At 39.8% G+C, this 26530-nt stretch overlaps 2 protein-coding genes across 4 annotated transcripts in view; both read right to left on the bottom strand.

Moving 5' to 3' along the window:
- LOC137275073 (uncharacterized) overlaps positions 1-20919 on the bottom strand; it is a 48106-nt gene extending 27187 nt beyond the window's left edge. Inside the window, exons 1-23 of the mRNA XM_067808152.1 lie at positions 20691-20919; positions 15552-15642; positions 15330-15366; positions 14821-14941; positions 14233-14284; positions 14017-14117; positions 13712-13800; positions 13214-13257; positions 12312-12366; positions 11627-11693; positions 11115-11199; positions 6520-6803; positions 6135-6189; positions 5515-5658; positions 5007-5230; positions 4368-4498; positions 3743-3924; positions 2757-2902; positions 1869-2192; positions 1379-1521; positions 1095-1165; positions 808-950; positions 110-276 (exon numbers count right to left, since the gene is read on the bottom strand). Of these exons, the coding sequence (XP_067664253.1) occupies positions 110-276; positions 808-950; positions 1095-1165; positions 1379-1521; positions 1869-2192; positions 2757-2902; positions 3743-3924; positions 4368-4498; positions 5007-5230; positions 5515-5658; positions 6135-6189; positions 6520-6803; positions 11115-11199; positions 11627-11693; positions 12312-12366; positions 13214-13257; positions 13712-13800; positions 14017-14117; positions 14233-14284; positions 14821-14941; positions 15330-15366; positions 15552-15642; positions 20691-20837 (2903 nt within the window). The 5' untranslated portion in view covers positions 20838-20919. The remainder of the gene's footprint in view (positions 1-109; positions 277-807; positions 951-1094; positions 1166-1378; positions 1522-1868; positions 2193-2756; positions 2903-3742; positions 3925-4367; positions 4499-5006; positions 5231-5514; positions 5659-6134; positions 6190-6519; positions 6804-11114; positions 11200-11626; positions 11694-12311; positions 12367-13213; positions 13258-13711; positions 13801-14016; positions 14118-14232; positions 14285-14820; positions 14942-15329; positions 15367-15551; positions 15643-20690) is intronic.
- A 1800-nt stretch (positions 20920-22719) lies between these two features.
- The window catches only part of LOC137282488 (spermatogenesis-associated protein 22-like), a 33912-nt gene continuing 30101 nt past the window's right edge, over positions 22720-26530 (bottom strand). For all 3 annotated transcript variants that reach the window (XM_067814244.1, XM_067814251.1, XM_067814259.1), the window contains exons 9-10: positions 24941-24981; positions 22720-23676 (exon numbers count right to left, since the gene is read on the bottom strand). In XM_067814244.1, coding sequence (XP_067670345.1) covers positions 23532-23676; positions 24941-24981 — 186 coding nt within the window. In that variant the 3' untranslated portion in view covers positions 22720-23531. The remainder of the gene's footprint in view (positions 23677-24940; positions 24982-26530) is intronic.

Raw genomic sequence — 26530 nt, 5'->3', positions numbered from 1 at the left:
TGTCAGTCAGTGGATCGTCTGTTCCAGACTCGATCATTTATACACCATCGCCTTATAGCTTGAATACTGCTGGGTGCGACGTTAAAAAGCAAACAAAACAACATCTTACACTTCTTTTACGGTTTCGTATGCTTCCTTTACTCCCTTGACCACTGTCATGACGTCCGAGTATGCCTTGAAGAACGGATCTGCCATGGTCCGTACTTTGGACAGCCTGTCTGTGACGATGGCTAGAAGCACTCGCGACTCGTTGTGGAACCATTGCTTCATCGAGTACTGAAAGAGCAGGTACAACGAGAATCAGAATGTTTCACTAGTACATCTGTTCGTTTGACGTATAATGGTTCATTACAGTTTCCGCTCGTCACCTTCGATTCGATTTCCGACATGGGTACAATGTGTGAAACCTATTTCTGGTGTCCCCCTCTGGAACATGGCTAAAAGCGGCGTAAAAGTATACTCACGTATTCCTTGAATTTTCCTCACCTGATTTTCCTCAAAAGCGACATGAATAACGTTTACACTTATAATGACGGTGACTAAAGTGTGTAACAGAGAATACAGAAATCACGGTTGTGTTCATGACTTTGGTGAATTAGTGAGTTTTGTTTTACACCACTAGCACTATTCCAGCAATATCACGGCGGGGGACACAAGAAATGAGTTTTCCACATTTGACCAATTTGGGGAACCAAAACACACATGTTCACATTGACGAGTGAACTCTCTAACCACTAGGTTGTCGCATCGCCGGCTTCATGCAGAAACATGACAGTGCATGAATGAAGATAGGGACAATATACTTACAGGTCCCATGATACCGTCCGGTCCTGACAGCTGTGGGTGAATTGTCATGTTCACCTTTTCCTCCACCATGTCCACCAAGTCTTTGATATCATCTGTTATCCCGGTCACCTCTTCATCGATATGCATCCAGAATGGACTTGTTCCTTAAACATAACCATAGAGAAATTCAACACTCCCTTTAATCCAATGTCAACGAATAAAATACATTTCAAAATAGATATCGTTATCTGGTACAGAATATTTATATTTGATAGGTATATGCACGTATCTCATACGTATGACCATACCCTTCATGAATGCACAGGCATCGACTATCCTGTTCTTGGCATCTATTACCATGGTCACAGCAAGACGAACCCTGAAAACGACATATAATATACCCGGCATTATATAGTATATGTGTCATTATACAGGATATTGTGGCATTATACGGTCTATTGTGGCATTATACAGGATATTGTGGCATTATAAAGGATGTCCATGTTAGGAATCAAACCTGACAATTCTACGGCTTCTGTCAATCTGATAAAGGATATGCCATTGATAATATCCAGTACAAAGCTATGAATACCTCAAAACAGATAGACCAAGTTTGGAGAAGGATTGTGCTGGACTCTTGAAGAAGTCCTTGAAAACTGCGATGATGTCATCTCCAGTTTCTTTCAGCATCTTGCCCACTTCAGGCAGCGTTATCACCACGGCGTCAGCTATACTCTGGAATAGCAAAGGTGTGAGTATAAGGTGGCAACCAAAATACTGGAGAGCAAATCTCAGTCCGTGTTTTAAACAACATTTTCGAGTTCTCCTTGAAATTTGCAAATTCTCTTACTGAGACTAACAACAAAGTGTGCACAGCCAGAGACATTATCAACAGCATAAGCATCAATCTGTGCAAATGGGAACAGATGACATGAATCAGACAGGTCAGCGAGCCTGACCACCCGATCCTGTAGCCGTCTGTTACGACAAGCAGAATCGCCTTTTTTGGCAAGTATGGGTCACTGAAGACCTGTTCTACCACGGATCTTTAGGGGCCGACTAATACTGATTGAAGAACTCACGTGGTAAAACTCCAGGGCGTCTTGTTTGATCTCTTCAGCGAAAGCCTTGACCCTCTGTGCGATCTGCTTCACCTTTTCCATGATGGGATCCGTATGGTATCTGATCACCTTCTTCACAAGCATCACAAAGTCGTCCACAAACTGGACAACCAGGTCGGGAAGGCCCTTCACAAAGTTGATGATCTCTGTCAGCATGTCTTTAATATAGCCTGGCCGAGTGATCTTCTTGAACATGTCAATTGCGTCCTTGATGCCATCTACTATGGAGTGGAATATGTCATCCAGCTTCTGAAGGAGGTCCTTGAAGTGGTTAATGTCGTAATCCTGAAAGGAAATGTGTTTTCTTTATTTACATGTAAACGGCTAACATTTAACATTTGGAGCGTACTGAAACCATTAGAGGCAAGTACGGTTGAGCCTTTGGTTCGTGTGACACACTCCGTAATTCAGAGTTTCGAGAACGTTACTTTGAACGTCACTCCCTGACATTTTCATAAACCATGTTAGAAAAGATTTAACACTAACAATTTTGTTAAATACAACGCCACACCCAATGGTATTTCTAGTGGTGTTTGGGCGAAGTGAATATGAAAAAATATGGATGAATTGCCAACATTGTTAGTAAACTTCACTGAAGTCAGTCTACTTTTTCGCGTGACGGTATTTATTCAATATTCAGACGTTATTATTAAAAAATGCCGTCATATTGAGGTGACGTCAACTTTGATATGTAGCCGTCGACTTTGGTCGAATGGTTTTATCTGATAAATCAGCATGGACAATCGAGCAAATTTCGGCACGTTACCACGTACAATCAATTTCTCCTTTAACGTCACTGAAAGTGCCATCCTATATTTATGTCACACTATGGATGTTGCTACTATGAACCTTTAAGATGTTGAGGTCGTAGTTGATGTGTCCAGCATAACACAGCGACGCCCTGATGATGTCCACATGTTTGCCAATAACGCCGAGGTTCGCTGTCACCCATGCCGCATTGTCAACGTCGATCTTGAAGAAACTGTGCAGTGGATCTAAAATCAAGACGGTCAAGTATGTAACAATTCCAGTGGTAATTGTAAAAATGTTTATATTCTTCCAAATAGATTTCATTGTTTAAACGAGTATTAAAATAAAAGCCTCCGTGGGGTACCAGAATAGATTAACTTTAGTTAGTATGATCAAATGTATCTGGTTGTCAGGCTAAGGGTCATGTTTGATTTTATGTCATCGTATCACGATGCAGTTGTTGCTAATATCAGCTGACCTTATTACCAATCTATTGAGTGAGTGATTTTAGTTTTACGCCGCACCCGACAAGATTTCAGTTATATGACGGCGGTCTGTAAGTAAGTAATCAAGTCTGGACCAAACAATCCAGTGCTGAACACCATGAATATCGATCTGCTCAAATGGGAACTGTCAGGCATAGTCAGCGAGCCTGACCACCCGATCCCGTTACCGCTTACGACAAGCATGGGTTACTGAAGATAAATTCTAACCCGGAGGTTCGCGGGTTTACCAGTCTGTTGTGAAATAGACGTTTGTGCTACCATGTGCTAGCCGAAAGCCCCAATGAGGTATAGGCCATTCAACTGATAATTCACCCCGAATTAGTATACGAATGCCGCAACTCATAAAGACCTATATAAACGCATTTTTCGTCTCCTGTAAATGTCCTGTAAAGAAATAGATCGGCTTGTAGCAATCACAGTGAATGGATGGATTATTTTACACTTTGATCTATACACGTCATTTATTGTATAAACTGAAGGTTAGCTCTCAAAATCCCGTCACAATGAACAATACTGATGTTAGGTCGGTATGTCACCGTTTATGGTCAATGGAGAAATTAGACAATGAACAATGCATACGGAGCTTTAGATCCAGCATGTTTATCATGCGAAGGCCGAGACTTGCGCCTATTTTGTTGGTTCCGAAGGTCTTGTCATACTGGAACCCAGGCACCTTAATGGTGAGACGAATACCGTCGCTGAAGTCGATGTGGAAGATCTCACGACGTACTCGGGACACGGAGTGGAAGGTGTAGTCACGACTGTTTAAGAGAATTGTTAAAAGTTTAAGATATTAGTTGATGCTGTTAAAATCAAACCACGCGAAAGATTGTTTTCGTGACATGAACGTTAACGTTCTGCCACCAATAGCGCCATGGTTGTTCTACTGTTACCAATGGAAACATATATATTGCCAGGGCTTTGAACTTTCGAAGTTCTCTTAGCGCTAAGGTAGTCGTAAGTGCGTACTTTATCAATAACTTACGGCTATCTTCGCACTAAGAGAGCTTGGAAATTTAGGGCCCAGTATGTAATGTGCGGAAGGTGAGAGGCGATATAATGGATGCCTAGATTATAGATTACTTGTCAGCATAAGCTGTGGGTTAGAACAGCTGCTTATAGCCACTAGTCCAGACCCACAGGCTATATAACCTACAGCTAGAAGTTTTTGACTCCTGTGTACACAGAACAAGGCATAAGTTACCTCAGCAGAATGTTCTCCTTGTCCCTCCTCAGGCCCTGTCGCTGTGGATGTTTCAGGTACACTTCTCTCGCCTCTTTGTGCACCTTCTCATTCTCCTCGTGAGCGAGGATGTCAAACAGCGCCAGTGCACTCTGATAAGTAGCTTGTGATTGATTTATATATTCTCATATATAATCATAATATAGGGATGGGGTCAGAGTTTTGTTCTGGGGAGTCATCTGGGCAGTGTGTGTGTGTGTGTGTGAGAGAGAGAGAGAGAGAGAGAGAGAGAGAGAGTGAGTGTGTGTGTGTGTGTGTAATGTACAGAAAAATATATCAATAGTATGTTTAATAATTATGGACTGGGCGGTGGAACATTGATGTCGTTTATGACATGAAGATATCTCACTTTGTACATACATTTCACGGGGATCATTCACATTGTACATGCCTCTCCATAAAAAATATTATTAAACATACCCCTGACCAAAAAGTAACACAGGACATCTCTGATGAATATTTTATAAATTGTCATATGATTGTAGGATATTAACAATACTAGATAAACGAAATAATCCTGTCAATCAAAAGAATCAAAAGAAAGAAATGAAATCAAAGAGGTACAAATTGTATAGGGTTCATGTTTGTTGTTTGTTGTACCTCGTTACACGTATACTGTCGGAGGCTGTTCGCTGCTGCCCTCCGCCATGTGGAGGACCCCACGTTGGGTTGAAGATAGGACCGGATATGACGTAATGATCTTGGCATTCCGGCATTCCCAAGACTGTGTAGAAGAACCATCTTGGACACGATATGGTGATGTTGCTCATGGTCAAAGTCGTGGATGGATCGCTTTTTGCGCTCCAGAATAGGGGAGGAGAGAGCTGAAAATATAACAATGCTAATAAACCATCGCCCAGTGCTTAAGAACAGATAATCTGACACAGTTTATAATTTCCGTTATCTGTTAATGTAACTTAAGTACAGGAAGCGTTGGCTTCAACTGATACTGTACAGATCAACCATTGAATAAACTTACACGCTGGCAAACCTGTAGGACGATGAGCATTAATATTGGACAGGGCACAGCCAGAAGAACTGAGTGTTCTGAAGGAAGAAGAGTGTTCTTTGTATAGTGCATAGGTCTTAATATTTACACAGAACTCACTGTTATTGTAAAAGCCCAGTTTATTCTCCAGCTTCTCCAGGACGTCCTCGGCTGCTGCGTCATTACCCATGTCAGCGAGGGATCTGGCCAGAGCACCCAGTGTCAGACAGGCACGCTTCTGGGTCAAGGTCATCTCAAGTGTCGCTGAAAATATGGATTTATTGCCTCAGCATACGTGTTTAATATCGTAAAGGAAGCTTCATTAAACCCTGAACACATTTTGCCCAAAACTCCAATCAGGGACATGAACCAGATGATCAGGAAACAGGTCGTGGTCAAATTCAGTTTGGTTCATTATCGGAACAAAAAAAATGTCTCAGCTAAATATGATAATGTCACTTACAGTCAATGGTTTTATTCAATTAGAAGTAGTTTATGTTGGTTGTCTTATCAACAGATCCGATAAATATCGCAGTTCTGTGTTTAAAGTATCATTGCTATATTTTTTAATTAGCATCAAGGCTCATTAGTTACTCATGAACGCTATGATCTCAGAAGAACTAAACAAGTGTTGGAATACGTCACCCTTAGCAACGCGAATTGCAAGACAGTTACAGTCGTTTTTCTGAATATAAGCATGATCTTGACAATACATTTCAAAGAACCAATAGTACACTTACGAATGTGATCATAGTTGCCAACAAAGCACAGTTGTTCAACAGATTTGATTGTTTCCTGTAAATAATAGCACAAATTGCTGATGCTACCATATTCAAATCAAATTATTGAATTAATACTCACCCCAGTATAATATTCTGGTGATGAAAAGCAATTATATTGTACAAGGTAAAGTGATATTTCTGCATATCAATGTGAAATATTATTGGTGACTCTATGTGCTGTTTCTCGTTGTTTGTAATCAAGTTCACAAACAGTCTTCTCAAGTCCACATGAATGGTTTTTGGACAAAATCAGAGATGGGTTATCGAGACATAATTTTCCATTGCAGTAGCAGTGATCTAGCACATTTAAAAAGTTCATTAGGGAAAGATAAAAGTTTTGTACCAGGATTGGTTCCGTCAGAACGACGTAATGAAACAGAGGGCGTCTGAGATCCTCCTCGGTGGCGTTCTTGTTGTTCAGGACATACTGCAACACCAGTTTCTGCGAGTCCTCGTCACCTCTCCGACACAGAATGTCCAAGAACAGGTACCTCTCATCTCTACACTTAGAGCCGTTAGTGGTGCACTTGGCCAGGTATTGGTGGCCGAGGGCGACTCTGTCCGTCTCAGTCAGGTTGTTGAAGAGATGCATGAGGTCTTGGACGCATACAGTCCTATTAGCTGCGACTGGAATTTGGAGAGAAGAGGTGTATTAGCCCCTTTGGAATTATCAGTATGGCTTTATCTTCACAGGTAATGTCCCTCGAGAAGGTTCGTTTATAACAATACTTAAAGGAGAGATTTATGTCAAGGGATAATACCAAGATCCAACTGACTCATATTTGAGTATAGGCATCTGATCAAAGGTTTAAAAATAGCTTCGAAGGGCTGGTCATTTTCTCATAATATTGCTTAAATTTCTAGGTGAGGGTCTGTCCCTATTACCATTTGAGATTAATGTGCTGAACATTGATTCATGAATTTCTATCCTATCTTTGTTCAGCAGAAGAAACCTCTTGCTGAACAGTTATTATAGAATATTATTATTGTAGAATATTTATATGGCGCACATATCCAGGCAACTTACTCAAGGCGCTGACATACATTTCCCTCGATCATTGGATGTCAGTATCAACGGCCCATCATATTACCAGTTTAACCCCCTGGATGCCGAGTTTTTTTTCAGGCGCACATTTTCGTAAGGTTTGAAAAGTGAACGTTGTGCGAGAATTGCGCTTGCGTGGTCCTGGATCTGCGTACGGCCATAAAATTGCACAGAAATGTAGAATATTTAATTTCCTATGCGTTGGTATAAATATAATTGTGATTACCTCAGGGGTTTGAGAAATAGACACTGCTAAAAGCTGTCCAAAACTTTTGTGTGTGTTGAAAAACAGTAAATTTCTCCGTTTCTTATCGTGCACCAATAATTGCACTCTGCTACGACTTTTTTAATTTGGCATCTTTACGGAAAGTGTGAGCGAAGAAAATACAGCTTGATATCTGAACGACGTAAGTGTATATGAAATGGATGTATGTGCTAATGCATAACGTCATGCTCACAAAATAAAAAATGACCCGCAATAAATGTCAAAAATCGATTTTCTACTATGACGTCAAATGTCGACAGAGAGGTCATGCACGTATAAAGATAAGGGGGCATAACTCCGCTATGGTTTACATTAGGTCAATGTAACTCCGATCACATGGAGAGAATTTGCTGTGGATATGGACAGTATATTTTCGTGATGTTTTGTTCACAGTGAACCAAACTATTCCAATACAAATTTCCCCAATGTGACAGAATACCTTTTGGTAGTTTCACAATTTGTAAGAAAACATGCAAATATACTACATCAAAAAAACAGGCAATAGCGATTTGGATGTCCCTGTCCGATACATATTTTAGTTCTTAGATTCCCATATTCTCCTGTTTGTGTATATGTATTTTTATTAATTTTCCATCATTATTAACGGAGTAACAGCCACATTTTCAAACGTAATGAAATAACTGAAAATAATGCGACATTTTTTAGTTGACGTCACGGCATGTTTTGTGCATTTTGTGACGTCGGAAAAAGACTACTCTGGTTGCTGATTAGTATATATCTAACCTAATTTCTACTCAATGTGTAAAAGATCTCGGCTTCTGTGTCAGAATTCAACACTTTTTAGCCAAAATATGAAATGAATGGTTTTATCACTGAAATAGTGTCCTGAATATATCAACAATTACACGGTTTTACTACATATCTTATTGTGAGCAACACGCGCACCTGTCTAGCATCAGTTTAGCGTAAATGAAAATTTCACAACACCTGAATATTCATTGAGTATTCATTTAGAAAAAAGACTTTTCTTCTCGTGATTATGAAATCAATTCCCTTCATAAGTATGCAATGAAAGGTACAAAGAGATCGCTTTTTCAGTAAAGAAGTATTAGAAAATGGACGTAAGGCTTGTTATGGAACGTAATGGAATTAAGACTTGACCTGATTCATATATTTTTAACAATTTCCGTATAAATATTGTTTGAGTTAGACATTCTGCCATCAGATATATTTTAATCGCATTTGAATTGACTTTATTATCGAAAAACAATGATAATGAATCATGAAACGTTTTGACAAAGTCGCACCTGGTCAATTAATATTCATAATAGTTTTGTCTATAAAAACGACACAAACCAATACAATGAACAAGACAATTCCTTTAAATAGTAGTATGTGTGCCCCTACATTTAATAAAATGTACAAATCATTTTCATTAATATTATCCGTTTTACTTATAAGTTGGAAGTAAATCGCTGTTTATTTGACCTGTTCATATGAAACTGCGATATTTGTCCCAACGTATTGAATATTGCACATGACGGGAACTAAAGCATATGTTGCAGTAATGGCTACGTGTGATCTTCTAACACTTGTGTAGAGGCTTAAAATGTGGTGTAATACACTTACTGAGTCAATTTCCCATGTAAATATTATTCAAACAATCAAAAGCTTTCAAAGAATAAAAACGGATACCTTATATCCACACATGATATGGTGTTGAACATGGATATATGTAGATACTGAAATCAATTTCATGAAAAAATATCTGAACGATGCGCAAAATATACATCACAATACTAAAAGTGCAATCGGAATGGTATGGGAATTGTGTTTACTCTTGTTCAACCGACCTTCACCTCAAAGAAATTGCCTAATATGTGCAACAATGTTGACGTGTGACATCACTACCGATGACCGATTTCTTTCAAAATGGCGGCTTCGTTGAGAAGGGTACACAGGATTTTGCGACGACTTTTTGCTTGATTCAGGGATCTTTTGTATATAAATGTGAGATGTAAGTAATCAGAATTATTCTGAGTATCTGTGTATTGTTATATGTTCTTATCGTTTACATTGTAAATGACGGAAGAAGCCAGAAATGCCGATAAGTACCGTTGTCGTTCTGCGTGATTTTGCGTCAGTCATGGCGTCACGCTGCACTAAAAGTTTGACAGTTTCTTATGAATTACCAAATTATTTCATTGTATCTATTTTCAATTTGCTATTTTTTGCCACAATACTCTTCCCCTGAATATACTAAGCGTATTGAGCCATTGTAAGCAATGATTAGAGAGCTGGATGTTGGAAAATTTCCGAAAATGCTAGGCAGTGTAAAATTGGAATTTTTCTTTGTTTACATTTCAGTCAAGCGCTGTCTTTCGAGCACAGCGTTCGTTTTCATACAAAGTATATTTCGTTTCGTTTTGTCTAGACAGTTGGTATTGGTGACAAAGACCATTTCTAATTTGATTCTAAGATGCTTGGGGAATTCAATAATGCATTTGTCGTAGCTAACTATGAAGTATACATGATGTAATAGGCTTCTCAATACCGGCCTTCTCGAAACGTGATTTTGTAAACACTAACCAATATGGCGGAAAGCGCACTTCGGCGTTCGTGTAAGTGTATTTTCGAAAACATCCCAACCGATTCTGGGTACATCGGTGACGTTTCAGAATTATCATTCCTGGTTACATGAAAACTTGATATCAGTGATCATTAATATGCTATTTTTGAAATTCATTACTCCCAGTAATTATCCGATTTTCACATTTCAAAACATACTGCAAATAACGCTGTGAATCTCGATTTTGTACAGTTTGAAAAATGGCGACATTTACGATGAAGCCTATTTTGAAAGGCGATTTTAAGCACTTTAGCTTGGTCTGAGGTAATAGCGGATGGTACCAAGAAACTGGGAATTTTCCGCAGAATTCAAAACTGTGAGGTGTTTATATATGCGTGGTATATTTAGAATTTTAATGGACTTCCAAGTAAGGTATGTAGAGGAAGGACATATATGTCCCTGTGGCATCCAGGGGGTTAAACACCCTGGGGAATACGCAGCTCTTGCTGCCTCTAGGAGCACCGAGTTATTTGTAGTGGTCTCATTCTATCGTGGTACCTATTCACAGCTGGGTGGACTGGGACACATAGTCACAGTACTTTGACCAAGTCTACTGCACATTGCTGCACCCGCAACTAGGTGTTTGCACATAACCATGTGGCCACCATCTGGTCATTTACCAAGAGATTCGTGGTTTCTTACAAGTGCACAGGGTTGTGTACTTCACACTAGGGGTTGTGACAACACGGAAAGAGTCTGCATACAAAGCTGACGCCAAGGCTTTTACATCCGATCATAGTTGGGCTCGATCCTTGCTGAACCTTGCTGTATAACTAGCCTGGGGCTTTCGTCAGCAGGTCCATAGATAGACACAGTAACGTAATCTCTGCATTGTATATAGAAAATATGCCGAGAGTTAAATCTGAAACTTGAATCTGGGTACACGTAACCCACGCTGGGGTATATCTCAACACAAGATCCCCAAAACACATCACAGGGTTAGAGTGAGTATGGTACCCTGGCCCTTTTGACCTTGTTGCAGCAATATGCATCACACACACCAAATGGCGTCCTTTCTCAGTATGCTCGGAAACTTACATTTGTCGTCGTATGACTCTATGCAGTCCAGCAGATCGTGAAACTTTGTCTTTACTTCCTCCAGGGCTTGCTCCTTTGGTGCTGGCTGCGTGAGATAAACATGGCAATAAACCCGTGTCAACGACTACGTCAACTGTAACCTACGGAAGTGTATTAGGGCCACGGTGAATTTTTTTAGTCTCGTTATCTCCTACGTAAGAGTCCTACGTAAGAGATACTAAGTCTTACGTAGTAGATACTAAGTGCTATTTACTACGTAGGACTTAGTATCCCCTACATAGGAGATAGTGACACCGAAAAGATTTTTCACCGTGTTTGAGCCGACTCAGCAAATATATCAGCTGACTCAGCATGTTAGGATGATCCACACTGACGGAAAACATGAGCAATGATCTGTCTTCCATGAAACACTGTAAGCTCTAACATAATTTTATATAGTGTTTGTTGAGTTATTTGCAAGTGAAGACAGCATAGCGGCCGGCTTCCTGATGGGTTTGATGAAAGAGACCGACCGCCGTAACTTGGGGGGTGTCCTCCTTGAACTCAGACATCAGTATTCCACTTGCTGGTGACATTCGCCTGGATAGGTACGAAGATAAAATTCACGTGTAAGGTGAAGATAACATTTACGTGTAAGGTGAAGATAGCATTTACATGTAAGGTGAAGATAACATTTACGTGTAAGGTGAAGATAGCATTTACGTGTCCAATTAAATGTGTACTTTTAGTGTTGAAAGTTTGAATGATTTAGATACATAAAGTAAGGAAAATCGAAGCGCCAGTGCAAATAAGCAACGTTGGGCTTGGACTGGGTAGCACCTCACAGGCAGTTTGGCTTATCCGAGGTGCTAATAATCAGATTGTAGCATTGAGTGTACCACTCCGTGGTACGCATTTCGTTACAAATGCCCAAATTATTTAAAATACTATTTAAGAGTTGATACTATGTACGTTTTCACTAGGGAGGTTGTTTTGCGTTTGAGTGGCCTCACTGAAACTAATCTTGGAAGCTAATTCCACTCCAACAATTGATTGCACAAATAGTATGTATGGAATATTTCTTCTACGCCGTTTATACACAGGTTCGATTAACCACATGGGTACAATGCATGAAGCCCATTTCTGGTGTTCCCCGCCGTGATATTGCTGGAATATTGCTAAATGCGGCGTAAAACTATGCTCACTCCACTCACTCACCTGCGAGCTGTAAGCTTCACTACACAGTTGGCGGTTGAAGACAGGGACGGGAATTCTGCAATCACAACAACATTATGTTGCTCACATCAGCATGATTCCAGTCGCAGTTTAAGTGTATATAAGTGTTATATTTCGTTGGGTCTCAGAGATTAATACTAAGATAACAAATGAACTATCAGGAAGTCCGTATTACACATATTTACCAATGTCTGGTGAAACTGGTGAATATGGTGAACTGGTTCTATATAATCGTTTGGGTGTCAAAGATTAATAGTAAGATGACAAATGAACTATCAGAAAGTCCATATTACACATATTTACCAATGTCTGGTGAAACTGGTGAATATGGTGAACTGGTTCTGAATAAGTGTTTGGGTGTCAAAGATTAATAGTAAGATGACAAATGAACTATCAGAAAGTCCATATTACACATATTTACCAATGTCTGGTGAAACTGGTGAATATGGTGAACTGGTTCTATATAAGCGTTTGGGTGTCAAAGATTAATAGTAAGATGACACATGAACTATCAGAAAGTCCATATTACACATATTTACCAATGTCTGGTGAAACTGGTGAATATGGTGAACTGGTTCTATATAATCGTTTGGGTGTCAAAGATTAATAGTAAGATGACACATGAACTATCAGAAAGTCCGTATTACACATATTTACCAATGTCTGGTGAATATGGTGAACTGGTTCTATATAAGCGTTTGGGTGTCAAAGATTAATAGTAAGATGACACATGAACTATCAGAAAGTCCATATTACACATATTTACCAATGTCTGGTGAAACTGGTGAATATGGTGAACTGGTTCTATATAAGCGTTTGGGTGTCAAAGATTAATAGTAAGATGACACATGAACTATCAGAAATTCCGTATTACACATATTTACCAGTGTCTGGTGAAACTATTATGACTTCCCCTGTTTGTGCGGAGCTGTAAAATAGAACATGTGTGTGTTAACAAAGATACCATAGCTCCCTCACACTGACCGTCGTCTACCGTGACTCTCATACCTGATCATCACAGGCTCTGATGCTTCGTCACTGAAAGTTATCGGACCTATTTAGACCAGGATCTCCGGGCAATGGAAAGCATTCATGAAACACCTGACCTTCCTCTATATTATTATGTTATACCCATCGTTTTCTAACTGTAACAGACCGATTTGATCTTCTGTAACCCACTCGGGCCACTAGACAAGTGGGGTCAGTTTGACATTGGACAGCTAACATATGCATCAACTCATAAGCATGTTTCTGGACCTAGAGTTTCTAAGCTCTCTTAGTGTTAGAATAGTCGTACGTTAACGTTAATGCTATGTGAGGTTATGTAATGCACTTTCGACTCTCTTAGCGTTAAGAGAACGTCGAAGATTCAGGCCTTGTACCTTTGGGATGGCGCAGGCTCGTCTCTGAGAGTGATAGTGTCTGTACACTTTACATGCTGGATGCGGCCTTTCCTGTCGTATTCAATCGTCTGAAAAAACAATACCAGAAAAAAACATCTATAACATTGCTTTGGAGTATACGGTGGACCGGGCGCCAGGGAAAGGTTTTCTACTTGCTGCGTTAGGGATCAATAGCGGGTCTGTCATACCATGCCATCGTCCATACCTTAGCAGTATTGAAGCTACTTAAACATTGGTACCTGGGTCATAAACGAACACTCACTCACACAACATCACACACCTACCTTTTCGTGCTGTCTGTGGGTTTCTGCTGTGCTTTCGTGTCGTCTGCTCACCATACTTCCGGTTGGTAACCGTTTGCCGTAATACGTGTGTAATAGCCTCCCTTGATGAAAAAAACGTGAGCAATTATGTAATAGTCAAATCTAAAGGTACCGGGTACATTTCCTTTCTATATTGAGAATAAAGAATGGATATTGAACTTCGACTTTATACATTACCGTGCTGATCTGTCTCCCAGTCGCTGTACGTCCACGTAGTCTTCAGGGAATCCTGAAAACAAACAGTACAGAAATGTACTACATGAGGTTTCAAATAAACTGTATGTTTGGTGAGGTGAGGTAAGGTGAAATGGGGTTTAACGTCGCACTCAAGAATACAATGTATTTCAGTCATATGACGACATGCATGCGTGTGTATGCGTGGCTGCTTGTACTAGCGCAAACTGAAGCAGGTTTAATAGTGCTAACTCACTGAGATAAGCTCACAGTTCAAGCATGAATACCCTCCTCAGACACATTATACGGACCAGTCCTTGTTGTTACCATTAATGCCGAGCGCCAGGTAGGGACCAGCAAGAACCATATTTTAACAATGTTAGGTGTGACGCGACCGGGATCTGACCTGCGACCTTCCGCTCTCCGGCCGAATGCTCTCTCGGCATTAACAAGTCGCCAGTTAAAGAGTCATGGTTACGTACATTGTCACGTCAAAATAGAATTAGTCGTCCTGGCAGTATCTCGGTATTCTTAATGACATTTGGGAACTCATATACTACCAGTCAAGGCCACCCCTGCGTACAGTCATACCTTTTTGTACATGGAGAGAGTACCGGCCAGTAGTTTCTTCAAGGTCACCACCTCATGATCCTCCTCCGGGTGATGGAAGATCTGCGTCACTGCTCCATCCCCGCCCACGTGGAACAGGAAGCTGTAACACCCATGACATTGTGGATCAGGTCTTAGTTAGGGGGCAATATTGAAAAACGATTAAAAATCTCAATTTGCACTTTCGATTGTTTGTTGTTTAACACACGGCGAGGTATATTCCAGTTATATGGTGGCGGTCAGTATATAATCCAGTCAGGACCAGACATTCCAGTGATGATCAACATAATGAGCATTGATCTATGTAGCTGGGACACGATCGGTGAGTAGAAGAAGCAAATCTGCGAGCCTGACCACCCGATCCTGTTACGACAAGTATCACGTTCCTGAAGACTAATTCAAACACGGATCTTTAATGGGTGCACTTTGACATTCAGTATGTACTCATCCTCTTTGAAAAATACATGCAAAAATGATCATAAATAGCTTACTTCCGTGTCAGGTCCCAGTGCTTTGGGTTGTTGTCCACTGAAATTATTATCAGTATGATATTAACAATCATCATAAACACAATGGCTTGCAGATTTGAAATAGCTTACGATTTAATTTCAGACCATTATAGATAAAATTTAGCGAAGGCTTTTACTGCATACCATGACGAAATAAATACCACGCGCGTTGGCCTGTTTGAATGTTTGAAAGTATACTCATACCATATCCTTTGTCGGAATGTTGTACGAAGCTGTCAATCATCAGAAGGTTCATGCTGCCATCTTCCGATTGGTTCACTGGTGTCACGTGGAACTGAATGCAACATACAAAATTGCTAGAGCGTGTATTATACAACCAACAACATTATATCATAAACCAATCTGATGATAATCTGATAACGCTTAACGTACTGTATGTGATGTCACATTTCAGGATCTATGGATCATAAGTCCTCGTTCGTGGGTCATTTGGGAGCCGTTCTACAAAGCGCGTTCTCAGGGATTGTAGTTCCCACAATACAAGTATATTATATATTATATATTACGATCTTTTTATACTGCGCCGAGTTCCAGATCGGCTGCTCAAAGGCGCTTTGTTTTCCCTCGATCACTGGATGTCAGTCTCAAAGACACTTCGTATTATCAACCTCAGCTCCCTGAGGAATGTTCAACTCTTGCAGTGCACTTAATTAATGTAGCTTTGCCAACCTTACGAGGAGCCCATTCACAGCTGGACTGGGACACACAATCCTTGTCCACGTTTACTGCACCCGCAACTAGGTAGTTGCTTGTATGGATTCACATGGCCACCCTCTGGTTATTTACCAGCGGATTCATGGGTTCTTTTAGGTGTACAGGGCATGTGTGATGTACACTAGGAGTGACAACACTGAGCGAGTCTGCACACAGGAGTCTTACTTCAGGCTCAGTAGCCTGGCGCCTTAGACAACTCGCCCGCCAAGCCCCAATCGACTACAACGGTTGCACTTCTACGATGGTTTTGTACAACGGGCCGTGTGTCATTTATCTGGAACCAAGTTTTACCAAGAGGACTGTAAACTCCCATAATTGTCAGTCGTTGCCGTCTGTCAGGACACAAATTTGTGTGTTCATGTAAATGCAGATTAGCTGTGACAACTGGGTGTGTCTAAGGTGCGTAGGACAAGATTCACTCTTTTGTCATGAGTCTCAATATCTTACAGAGCTTTCGAAATATTCCTGCTAAATGCCCATGAAAATATGCTGTATTGGGGCAATTGCTCTAATCACCAGACTCAACAACCGAAAACATTTGGAAAAATCAAACATATTCCACAGAGGCCTTACTGACCGAAATTTGGTCGTATATACACCCAATACCTAGGATGTAGAAAAAACTGAATCGATACTGAACAACAAAAGATACGCAACTATTTTCTGGTCATTTTTAAAATAGAGGACATAAACATGTACGCTGTTCATATATAGAGGTTACCTTTTCTTTAACGTACAAAAGCAGTCACAGCAACTGTGGTGAGAGGTGTATGGCTGTAAGAACATGTTTTATGTATAGGAGAAAAAACGCCTCCGAAGTTTTGGTAGAGAATGTAAACCTGAGGGGTAGGGAAATCCCGAGGGGCGTAGCCCCGAGGGATTTCCCGACCCCCGAAGGTTTACATTCTCTACCAAAACTGAGGAGAAGTTTTTTCTCTTGCTTATAAACCGTCATTTTAAATATTGCGTTATAAGGAATTAGGACCTCACTATACCGCGAACATTCGGAATGACAGCAATGTCGCAACTCTAATGCACAAGTTAGAAAACGCACGGGATTTTCACGCAGTGCACGTGTTTTTTGTGAGTGAGTCAGTTATATACCACGTGGTTACTTGAATCCGCTCATTGCTAACCATGGCAAACCAGAGCGAAGACGAAATGTTTTTAACACAGTCGCAGTTTAAGAAAGATGATGACAATGCTGCTGCTGCTGCTGATGATGATGATGATGATGATTTTCTGTTCCGTTTCGCGGCACCTTTGACTGAGGAAGATATTGAAAGGAAATTATCTCGATGTGTTCCAAGAACGACAAGGTACAAAAATGATTGGGCGAAAGGAGTATTCAGGCGATGGCAAGAAGAGCGTCGGACGAGGTCAATGGATGCAAACATCGCGCTGTCGTCGTCCGTCTTGACTGAAGACTTGCTGGATATGACTGCTAAAGATATAAATACAGCCCTAAAGTATTTCCTATTCGAGGCGAGGAAAGTGGACGGGACTTGCTACCCAGCTGTTACTGTGTATGGGCTATTCACGGCAATAGCGTCACACTTGAAAGCTAACAAATCTCCTTACAATCTGATGGAAGGCGAAGAGTTCCAGGACAGCAGACAGGCACTGGACGCATGCATGCGTGAGAGATCCACAGCTGGTCTTTGAGCAGACGTGAGAAAACCTACAGAGGTGATAACTCGAGACGAGGAGAACACTCTGTGGGAGAAGGGGGCTCTTGGAGAAGGCACGCCGCAAAAACTCCTGGACACAGTCCTCTACTTAACTGGTGAGTTGCATTTTGCATTTGATTTCCCTGTCGAAAAGTCGGATATTAGCAATTTTGGCATTTACAATCAAACCTTCACATCGAAAATAAATGTGATTAACTGGAACAAAATGCCCGACTTCACTTTGAGGCAAACCAAACCAAACAAAGTTTGGATGGATATTTTGAATCCCGTGTTAAGACCAAAATAGATAAACATTATATAATTGTGTACGGAATTTTATTTTCCAGGACTTAACTTCGCCTTGAGAGGTGGAAAGGAACATCGGAGTTTAAGACTACACCAACAACCTCAGATTACAGGCCCACATACAGACCAGAACGGCCGCAGGTACCTGCAGTATGTGGAAGACGTCTCTAAGACAAATGCCGGGGGAGTGAAAGACAGGAAACTGCAGAAGAAAAAGGTGCGAGCGTATGAAAATACCAAGAACCCGGAACGATGTTATGTGCGCCTTTTCATGAAGTACAAGTCACTTTGGTATGTATTAGATGTTTTCTGATACATTTCTGATACATGTTATACATTCTTTAGATATACCACTCATTTAATCACATCATGCGGGTGACTTGACCCATACTGCATGTAAATTGTCTTATAATTTTACTCCCTGATGATGATTGCACGCATTGGTTTAGGGGCATATAAATGACAAATGCAAACATTTCATACTTAATTGATTCTATGTCAACACAATTTAACTTTCCAGCCTACCATCTTCAACTCGAGCAAATGCGTTTTACTTCACCCTGATGAAGAAACCTAAGGATGGAAAATGGTACCTAGAGTCGCCCATGGGCCACAACACAATCCAGACAACGGTGAAGAGAATATGTGCTGAAGCCGGAATTGAAGGAAGGAAAACGAACCACTCGCTCAGATGCACTGCTGCTACCCGTCTCTACGAGGCAAACATAAGCGAGCAACAGATTTGTGAACAAACTGGTATGTAACTCAATGAATATCTGCAAAACACGAATGAAACTTGAAGTGACTGGGCCAAATTGCAATTTGGCGATTTTAAATGCTAGAACTTGTGATGTCAACATGTGTTATGGTTAACATGCCAAGATCCGGGTTCGAATCCCAATGATGGCCCCAAGCAAAGCGATTACAATATCATATAAATTGCTTTTCAAACGGTTATGTACAATTTGAAATGACTTATCAAGATGAATTCTTTTATTGTAGGTCACAAAAGCGAGGCAGTGAGGGTTTACAAGAGAACCAGTGATCAACAACAAGCAATGGCGTCAGATGTTCTCTCATGTTCAGCTCCAAAGAAAACTCAGACGTCTGCGACAGTGTCGGTTCCTACTTCAGAGGGAGATTCCGGTACAACACAAACTGTCGCTCACGGAAGTGTTACAATGACGTTCAATTTCAATTAAAACACTGTTGTCAGAGTTTTTGTTTTTCCTTTCCTGTGAATGCAGATTTCGGTGGCTGATCGCTCCAAACCGGTACTTTCGGGACGAGGGTTTACTCCTAGTAAAACCTGGGAATAGGTTTTACTTAAATCTAGTTAAACCTATTCCCAGGTTTTACATTGGGAGTAAAACCTCTTACCGGGTATTGGTGCAAGTAGAAAGGATAATGACCATTAAAGGCAGTGATCAGAATTAGGTTTATAAGTAAAAATACAACTTTATAACTGCTTTATTACAATGACTGAATGGCGACAATCAAAGCGCTCGCTCGTCACGCCGGTAACCCGGGTTGGATTTTCTACCTAGGTACAATGTGCGAAGTCTAATTCTGATGTACCTGGCCATGATATTGCTGGAATATTGATGAGGGCTTAAAACATATCCATACACTCAGACTTGTCGCCACAGCACTCGTACAGGGATAAATAAGCTTTCCTCATAAATATTTCACCTGTCAACACTATTCCATTCCAGCAGTATTACATCGGTCTGCTCTTAAATATCTGCTCCAAACAAATCAGTGATTGATACTGTGAACAACAATGACAGTTTTTTTCACGTCACAACGGCAGCGTTTACGATGGATTCAACGTTTTCAAACTCTCTTCGATTCAAATAAACGTTTCAGGGTTATTAGAATCGCAAGTTTTCACGGTAAACAGATATGCACATATTCGTGTATGATGTCTCAAAATCAGTCAGGTCACACATTTTTTCGATATGAAAGAATGTTTATAACACACAGTTCTATGAACTCTATGCGTACACATACTCTTCTCAGATTTTATCAACACTGACTGAATCAGCTTCAGAGATTGGAGAAACTCAAAAGCACCTTGCTGCCGCATTTCTACACACAAAAAATAATAATAAAATAAAATAAAATAAAAAAAATCCTCAATGTTGATGGTTCGAACATAACTAAACAAATATATATTTTAAACACAGAAGTTTTATTTAGCGATTTCAGAAAACATTGCTACTACAACAAAAATGATGAAACAAAATTGTCTTTGGCGGCTTCACGAACAATAACAATAAGCATCTAAACAGAACTAGTTAAAATGTTGTTGATTCTACCGTAGGGGCAAAATCCGAGAACTATTAATAAAATAAGTACGTACAAATGCCATATTGAGTAAGTGAATGACTTAGCTCTTCAGCTGCTTTAAACACGTAATTGCGTGATCAACTGTCCGCTTTGTGAGAGAGGAAATGTGGCGTTGGGTTGGGGGTGGTGGGTAGTGGCCCTCGGAATTTTTGTACTGTTTACTTTTTATGCATCAAAGAATTGATATAACACTCCTTCAACGTTGAAGTGCCACGGAGTTTCACGGCCTCGTGCTCTTTATCTGTATTATTTGTTCCGAAATAAAACCCTTAAAATGTACCTTAATGATCGTTGACAAGTTGTGTAGACCAAGAACTTGAGACTTGGAGGAGTAAGTAAAGTAATGTCGATGTCCATCTTCAAACGGTGCACCTGCGGCATTGGACACCAACACAAGCAGAACAAAACACAAGTCCGAGCTGACCATTCTGCTGTCTTCGGTGTCTTACATGTCTGCAGCGCAGGAGTGATATGTGGAGACTCAACGGTCTGAAGGACAAACCACAAAATGACACGTTTGGGCGAATACTTGAAGCAATGAACACGTTCTCTGCTACGAAAACATCTACTTATCGGGGTACAGCTTTGACCTTAAACTGGTTTTGGAAAGCAGCCATTTGAGCTACTGATAAAAGGGTAAGAACATTGGACCTTCGACAGGGTAAACACCCCACTCAGCGCTCTAAATCAAGGTGACCTCAGTGCACAGTGTGCACTAGCCCTGCGATAAAGCAATGCTTACAGTGAGAATGTCTCAAAGATTCTCTGACACCCGAGATAATGTGAAAAAAGAGAACGGGTCTGATCTCATCATGAATGTTGTTTTCGTATGGCCCCTTTGTCGAAATGCTTTAAATTCGTAGTGCAGTTTTGTCGGTTCAGTTTTCAATACTTCGGCACTTCAAGTACCCTTTAATGCCTTATCTGTTTGATGTTTAATGAAGTTACATAGCAACAGTTTGCATATAATCGAGTCTGGGCCAGACAATCCAGTGATTATCCGTATGGTGATTGATCTACGCCATTGCGATACGTTGATGTGTCAACCCTTCGATCCCATTAGTCCTCTCTTACGACAATCATTGGTTGCTGAAATCCAACTCTAACTCGGATATTCACGGGTATTCTTGCTGTCAGGTTCACGTAACCATACTGTGTTAAGTGTAACATGAATATTGTGTATGTAAAGTATGGTCAGTACATTTGCTAAGATGTGACATCTGATCCTAGTTCACAGTCTGACATATCATTGAACATGACTGTCACCTGGCAGGAAAACATTAATCTGGATACAGAAAATAGATCACACATTGGTGCACATAACCTATACAAGAGTTAACATCACACTTGGCGAAATGGAAACAGCACAAGGAACATCTGTAGGTCATGAGTAACATGTGCATTACGTTTGGTAAACCTATCGATCATAATAATAATCAATCACATTTTGCACCCAGTCATGTCTCCGTGGAAACAGCAGAGATTCAAGTTCTGATAAACATTTAAATAGCCAAAAGACACGTCTGTGGGTCATGAGTAAGATGTGTATTAAGTCTTTTGAACCTATAGTTTCGATGATGTGGTCTAGACAAGATAATCGTCAAACACACTTTGCAGAAAGTCGTGTTTTCATAGCAACAGTAATAAAAATTAAATTCTGATAAAAAAATTGTAAATCAAAAGTCACACGTGTGTTGGTCATGATTAACTTGTGTGTGAAGATTGATGAGCCTAGTGTGTAAATTTCATGACATGTGCTCCAGACAAAGTTCGGGGTGGAAGGACAGAATAAACGCTATAATATCCCACCCCTGTTACTTCGTAAGCTGGGACAATCCTAGTACGCAATTGGGCAAATAGTTCCGACGTTTGAATGTCAAGCGGTGTTTTAGCAGACAAGGCATCATGTGTTACTTCCCTTGCACCGCAAGCACTGCTGCGTCACTTTCTCAGTGCACGTTTGCTTGCATGGACAGAGACAGGCAGACAAATTTCTATTTTCACACACCTAACATGGTCTTCTTCATATACTCAGTGTCTTTTCATCCCATTGTATCATTGTCAAATTTATATCTGCAATTTTGGACTGAACTTTCTGTTGACTGAAGCTAAAATTTGAGACCTAATGTATTGACAACACAGGTTCTGGTTAGATCTTAAGCATTTAAAGAGTGGAAACAAAAATCTTATCATGTAGGTTAATAGTGACCATTTGTAAATCTGGACAAAACATATGACACAAATATTTGAATTTATGTATGTTTAACATTCATAATATATCTACTGTAAAATATGACAAAATATGTAGAGACCTTAGGTACAACAACTTTATTTTCTGGTAAACAATAAGCAACATTTAATAACAATAAATAACAATAAGTGATGAGTCACACATAAAATAACAATAGGTGGTATTGTCTGAGAAAATACCTCAGGTAAAAATATATAATTATTTTCAGATAACACGGAAATGAAATACAATTATATAAATAATCAAGTCTGAAGAGTGAGTGAGAGTGTGTGAGAGTGTACATTTGATGCGTGAGTGCGTGAGGGTGTAAATTTGATGAGTGAGAGAGTGAGTGAGAGTGTAAATTTGTTGAATGAGAGAGTGAATGGGTGAAAGTGTAAATTTGATGAACTTATTCAGGAGATCGCATTTTTCTTTCTGTGAATCCCAAATGTGTATGGCGCTTACTGATCACAATAGAAGGCATTCTGCAGGTGGAACTCATACACAGCAGATCCTGGAAAGATAAAAGGTTGCAATTCTGTATAGTTCATGAACTACAGCACCTTAAACAATGGGATGTTTGCATATTAATGTAATTAGAGCAATATGCCACACAATATAATTCATAGTAGTGTTGATCCAGGTCACTTTAGACGATCCTAAATACGCAACTACTGACGCCTATCTAAGAGGCCAAAACATGATCATGTTTGAGAATTACTCTGTATCATGTGGTAGATACCACACAGCAATCACTCAAAGACTTTTCTTTTTAAACCGGTATTTCAGGCTGCATGGTTTCAATTTGTGCATCAACTGCCTTGTACTAGAGTCGTGGTTTAAACTGGAATGTATGACAACATGTCCACGCCTGTCTGTGTGGCACATTCACTCCTCTGTGGTCCGCCCTGTTGTCATCAGCTGTTCAGTGAGATGCTCAGAAAGTTTGGCCAGATGCTTTTCATCAGGACCAGCTGCCCTGACAGACACACACTTGAGTCTGCCACTCTTGTGTTCAACTGTGCCAACACATCTAGATTGAAAAGCAGAGAATTTATTTAACTGGTTTATTAACACGGCTGTATGGAAAAAAACATTTGCTTGTTGCATGTTTCCTTAGAACATGACCTTTCTCTTGGAGAAAATGAATAGACACAGAGTGACTGGTGAAATGATCATAGCTTACACTAATGCTGTAGCAAAGCAGGCACCAATGGTCACTCAAAAATTGACGCATATCATCTGGTCAAATGATGTTATTGCCGGCTCATGAGTTTATGGGCAATCTGTGACACTAAGATCACAACTCACACACAATCATCGTCATGTTGTAGCAAAACAGGCCAAGCCAGTCAGTCAAATCGTGATGCACATCATCTGGTACAATACTACAATTGCTGGCAAATCATTTCCTGGGCTGTCTGGGACACCGAGTCAGGGAGTATGGTTTTACACTGTTTTTAGCAATATTTCAGGAATACCACAGCAGGAGACACCAGAAATGGGCTCAACATATATACCCATGTGGGGAATCAAACCTGGGTCATCAGAGTGACAAGCAAACTCTTTAATCACTAGGCTATCTAACCAACTCCGGTAACACAGAGAGTGGTACAACAATCATAGCTCACAATAATGCTATTGTGATTGTAATGAAGTTACCTGTCCTGACTAATTTTCCACTTACCCTGATTTACATAACATAACCTTGATGATGTAATTGAGAGAGAATAAATCAACATGGTATGTGATGTTAATGTTTATAGTGAACTATTTATTGAGATGTGATAAATAGCAAAGAAAGATAATACTACTTTACTATCACTGTTAAACATAATAGCTACATTTTGAGCAGATATGAAATGAAATCCAAGTTTATTTGCGGTTTGAAACCATAAGCAGAAATTATGTAATAGTCCATGGACAAGGAAGATACCATTATTTGATTGCCCGAAATGAAAACTGACTTGTCCCCGGTATCTGGCCATGGGATTTTTTAACCTGTGTATTGTCATGAATCATAGTTTTAATATAAACATACAATACACAAAGTCACATGTGCTGCTTCTAAATTAGGTTCAGGATGTTATTTTTATCAATAACCTACAAATAAACAGGCATATCTATATCCATGTGACCACTCTTCAGTGACACTAAATATGGCTGGTTCTGTTTTATCTTGTAGTTACTAAATCGCCTATATATGGATGATTAATCAATAGTAAGGAAACAATGATCAATCTCATTAAATCTGTATCAAAAGTCAGGAACTTGGTCCCAACCGATGTATAACATACCTCTGCCACTGTCCTCTTATCAGTCGAGGTAGGCTTCTATCCTGAAAGTAGAGTGAGTAAGTGGGTTTTAAGTTTTTATCAATATTCAAGTTGTTTATAGCTGTTTTTATCAACATTTTGTTATTATGGCAGGGGACACCAGAAATGGCTCTACACATTGTACCCATGTGGGGAATCTATCTCGAGACTTCAGCATGACATGCAAACACAGTAGTAAACTAGACTATCACTGTCCAAGGACCTGTGAAGATCCGGGTTAGAATTGATCTTCAATAGTCCATGCTTATCTTAAGAGGATCTAAGATAACAGGATCAGGTGAGACATGCAAGTTGACATATTTCACAGATGTCATTGTTTTCCCATTGATGCTATGGTGATCACTGGATTGTCCAGAACAAGTTGTTTATAGCTGGAATATTGCTGAATATTGAACAACAAACCAACTCACCAACCAAAGAGCAAGTGAGAAAGGTTGAGTGTATGAGTGAGCAAGTGAGGCAGTGAAGGCTTCAGCTCTTCAATTGGAGAAAACAAGAGAGTATACTCCATCTTAAACACCACTTAACTTACAGCAGTACTACATGGTGCACATTGTATTCACTGATCACTTAAAGAAAATGAAAAGAGTTGAAGTAGAAATTATGTAGGTAGGGGTTGGGGAGAAACATGCAGGGCTGTTTCATTAGGCTTTCCTGTACAGGCGTGCCCCTTTCTTCATTTTTTACTCCATTTTTCTTTAATAAAATGAATGGAAAGTTCATTTTCTTGTATTGTCTATAATTTGTGGAAATTGGAACATCCTGCCAGGAACCTTGCACAGAGCATGTTGGCAAGGTGTACTGACTACATGAAATAGGAGAGAGAGAGAGAGAGAGAGAGAAAACACAGCAAAGTTAACAATGCAACGCATCCACATTCAGTAGTTATTGGACATTTGCCATATAAATCTCCCTTGTTCTGCTGTCACTGAGCATCTGTCTAACACACCTCGTGCATCTACTACAAAATGTTAGCAATTATATTTGTTTGTAAATGTGTACATCTAAAGGCATATTTTATGTGATGTTACCTATCAGCAAAATTCATAATTTGTCTAACAAATACTTCACAATTGTTTTAGGCTTTAAATAATTTATGAGAAATAAACATGCCAATGCAGACAATACCAATGTCACCAAATAAGACTTGATTTCACCTAGAAGAGCAGCAAATACAAAAATGTACATAGCAAGATACTTTTTGCACATTCAATTTGCAAAACCCTTATACGGCCAGACCAATTTTATTTCTTGTTCCACAGATTCGCCTTCCATATTTTTTAAAGACTATAAAAAAATGTATTTTCCTGCTCTTAAAAAAAGAAAAATAAGAAAAATGAAAAAAAAAAACCCCAAAATTCTAATGTTTTAGTTGCCAAAAAAATGTAAATTGCCAAAAGTAAAAATACTTTGAGGTATTTGGTATTTAGATGGAAAATTATTAAAATCTAAATATTTTAGATATTTAAATACTTACCTTACCATAGGTCTTATGCATATGCATATTACCTCAAGCTTCGCTAGAAGAGATCAGACAGTCGTTGATTCGCC

This window comes from Haliotis asinina, chromosome 1 (assembly GCF_037392515.1).
Source record: "Haliotis asinina isolate JCU_RB_2024 chromosome 1, JCU_Hal_asi_v2, whole genome shotgun sequence".
NCBI classification, from domain to species: Eukaryota; Metazoa; Mollusca; class Gastropoda; order Lepetellida; family Haliotidae; genus Haliotis; species Haliotis asinina.
This window is presented reverse-complemented; position numbering and strand designations above follow the sequence as displayed.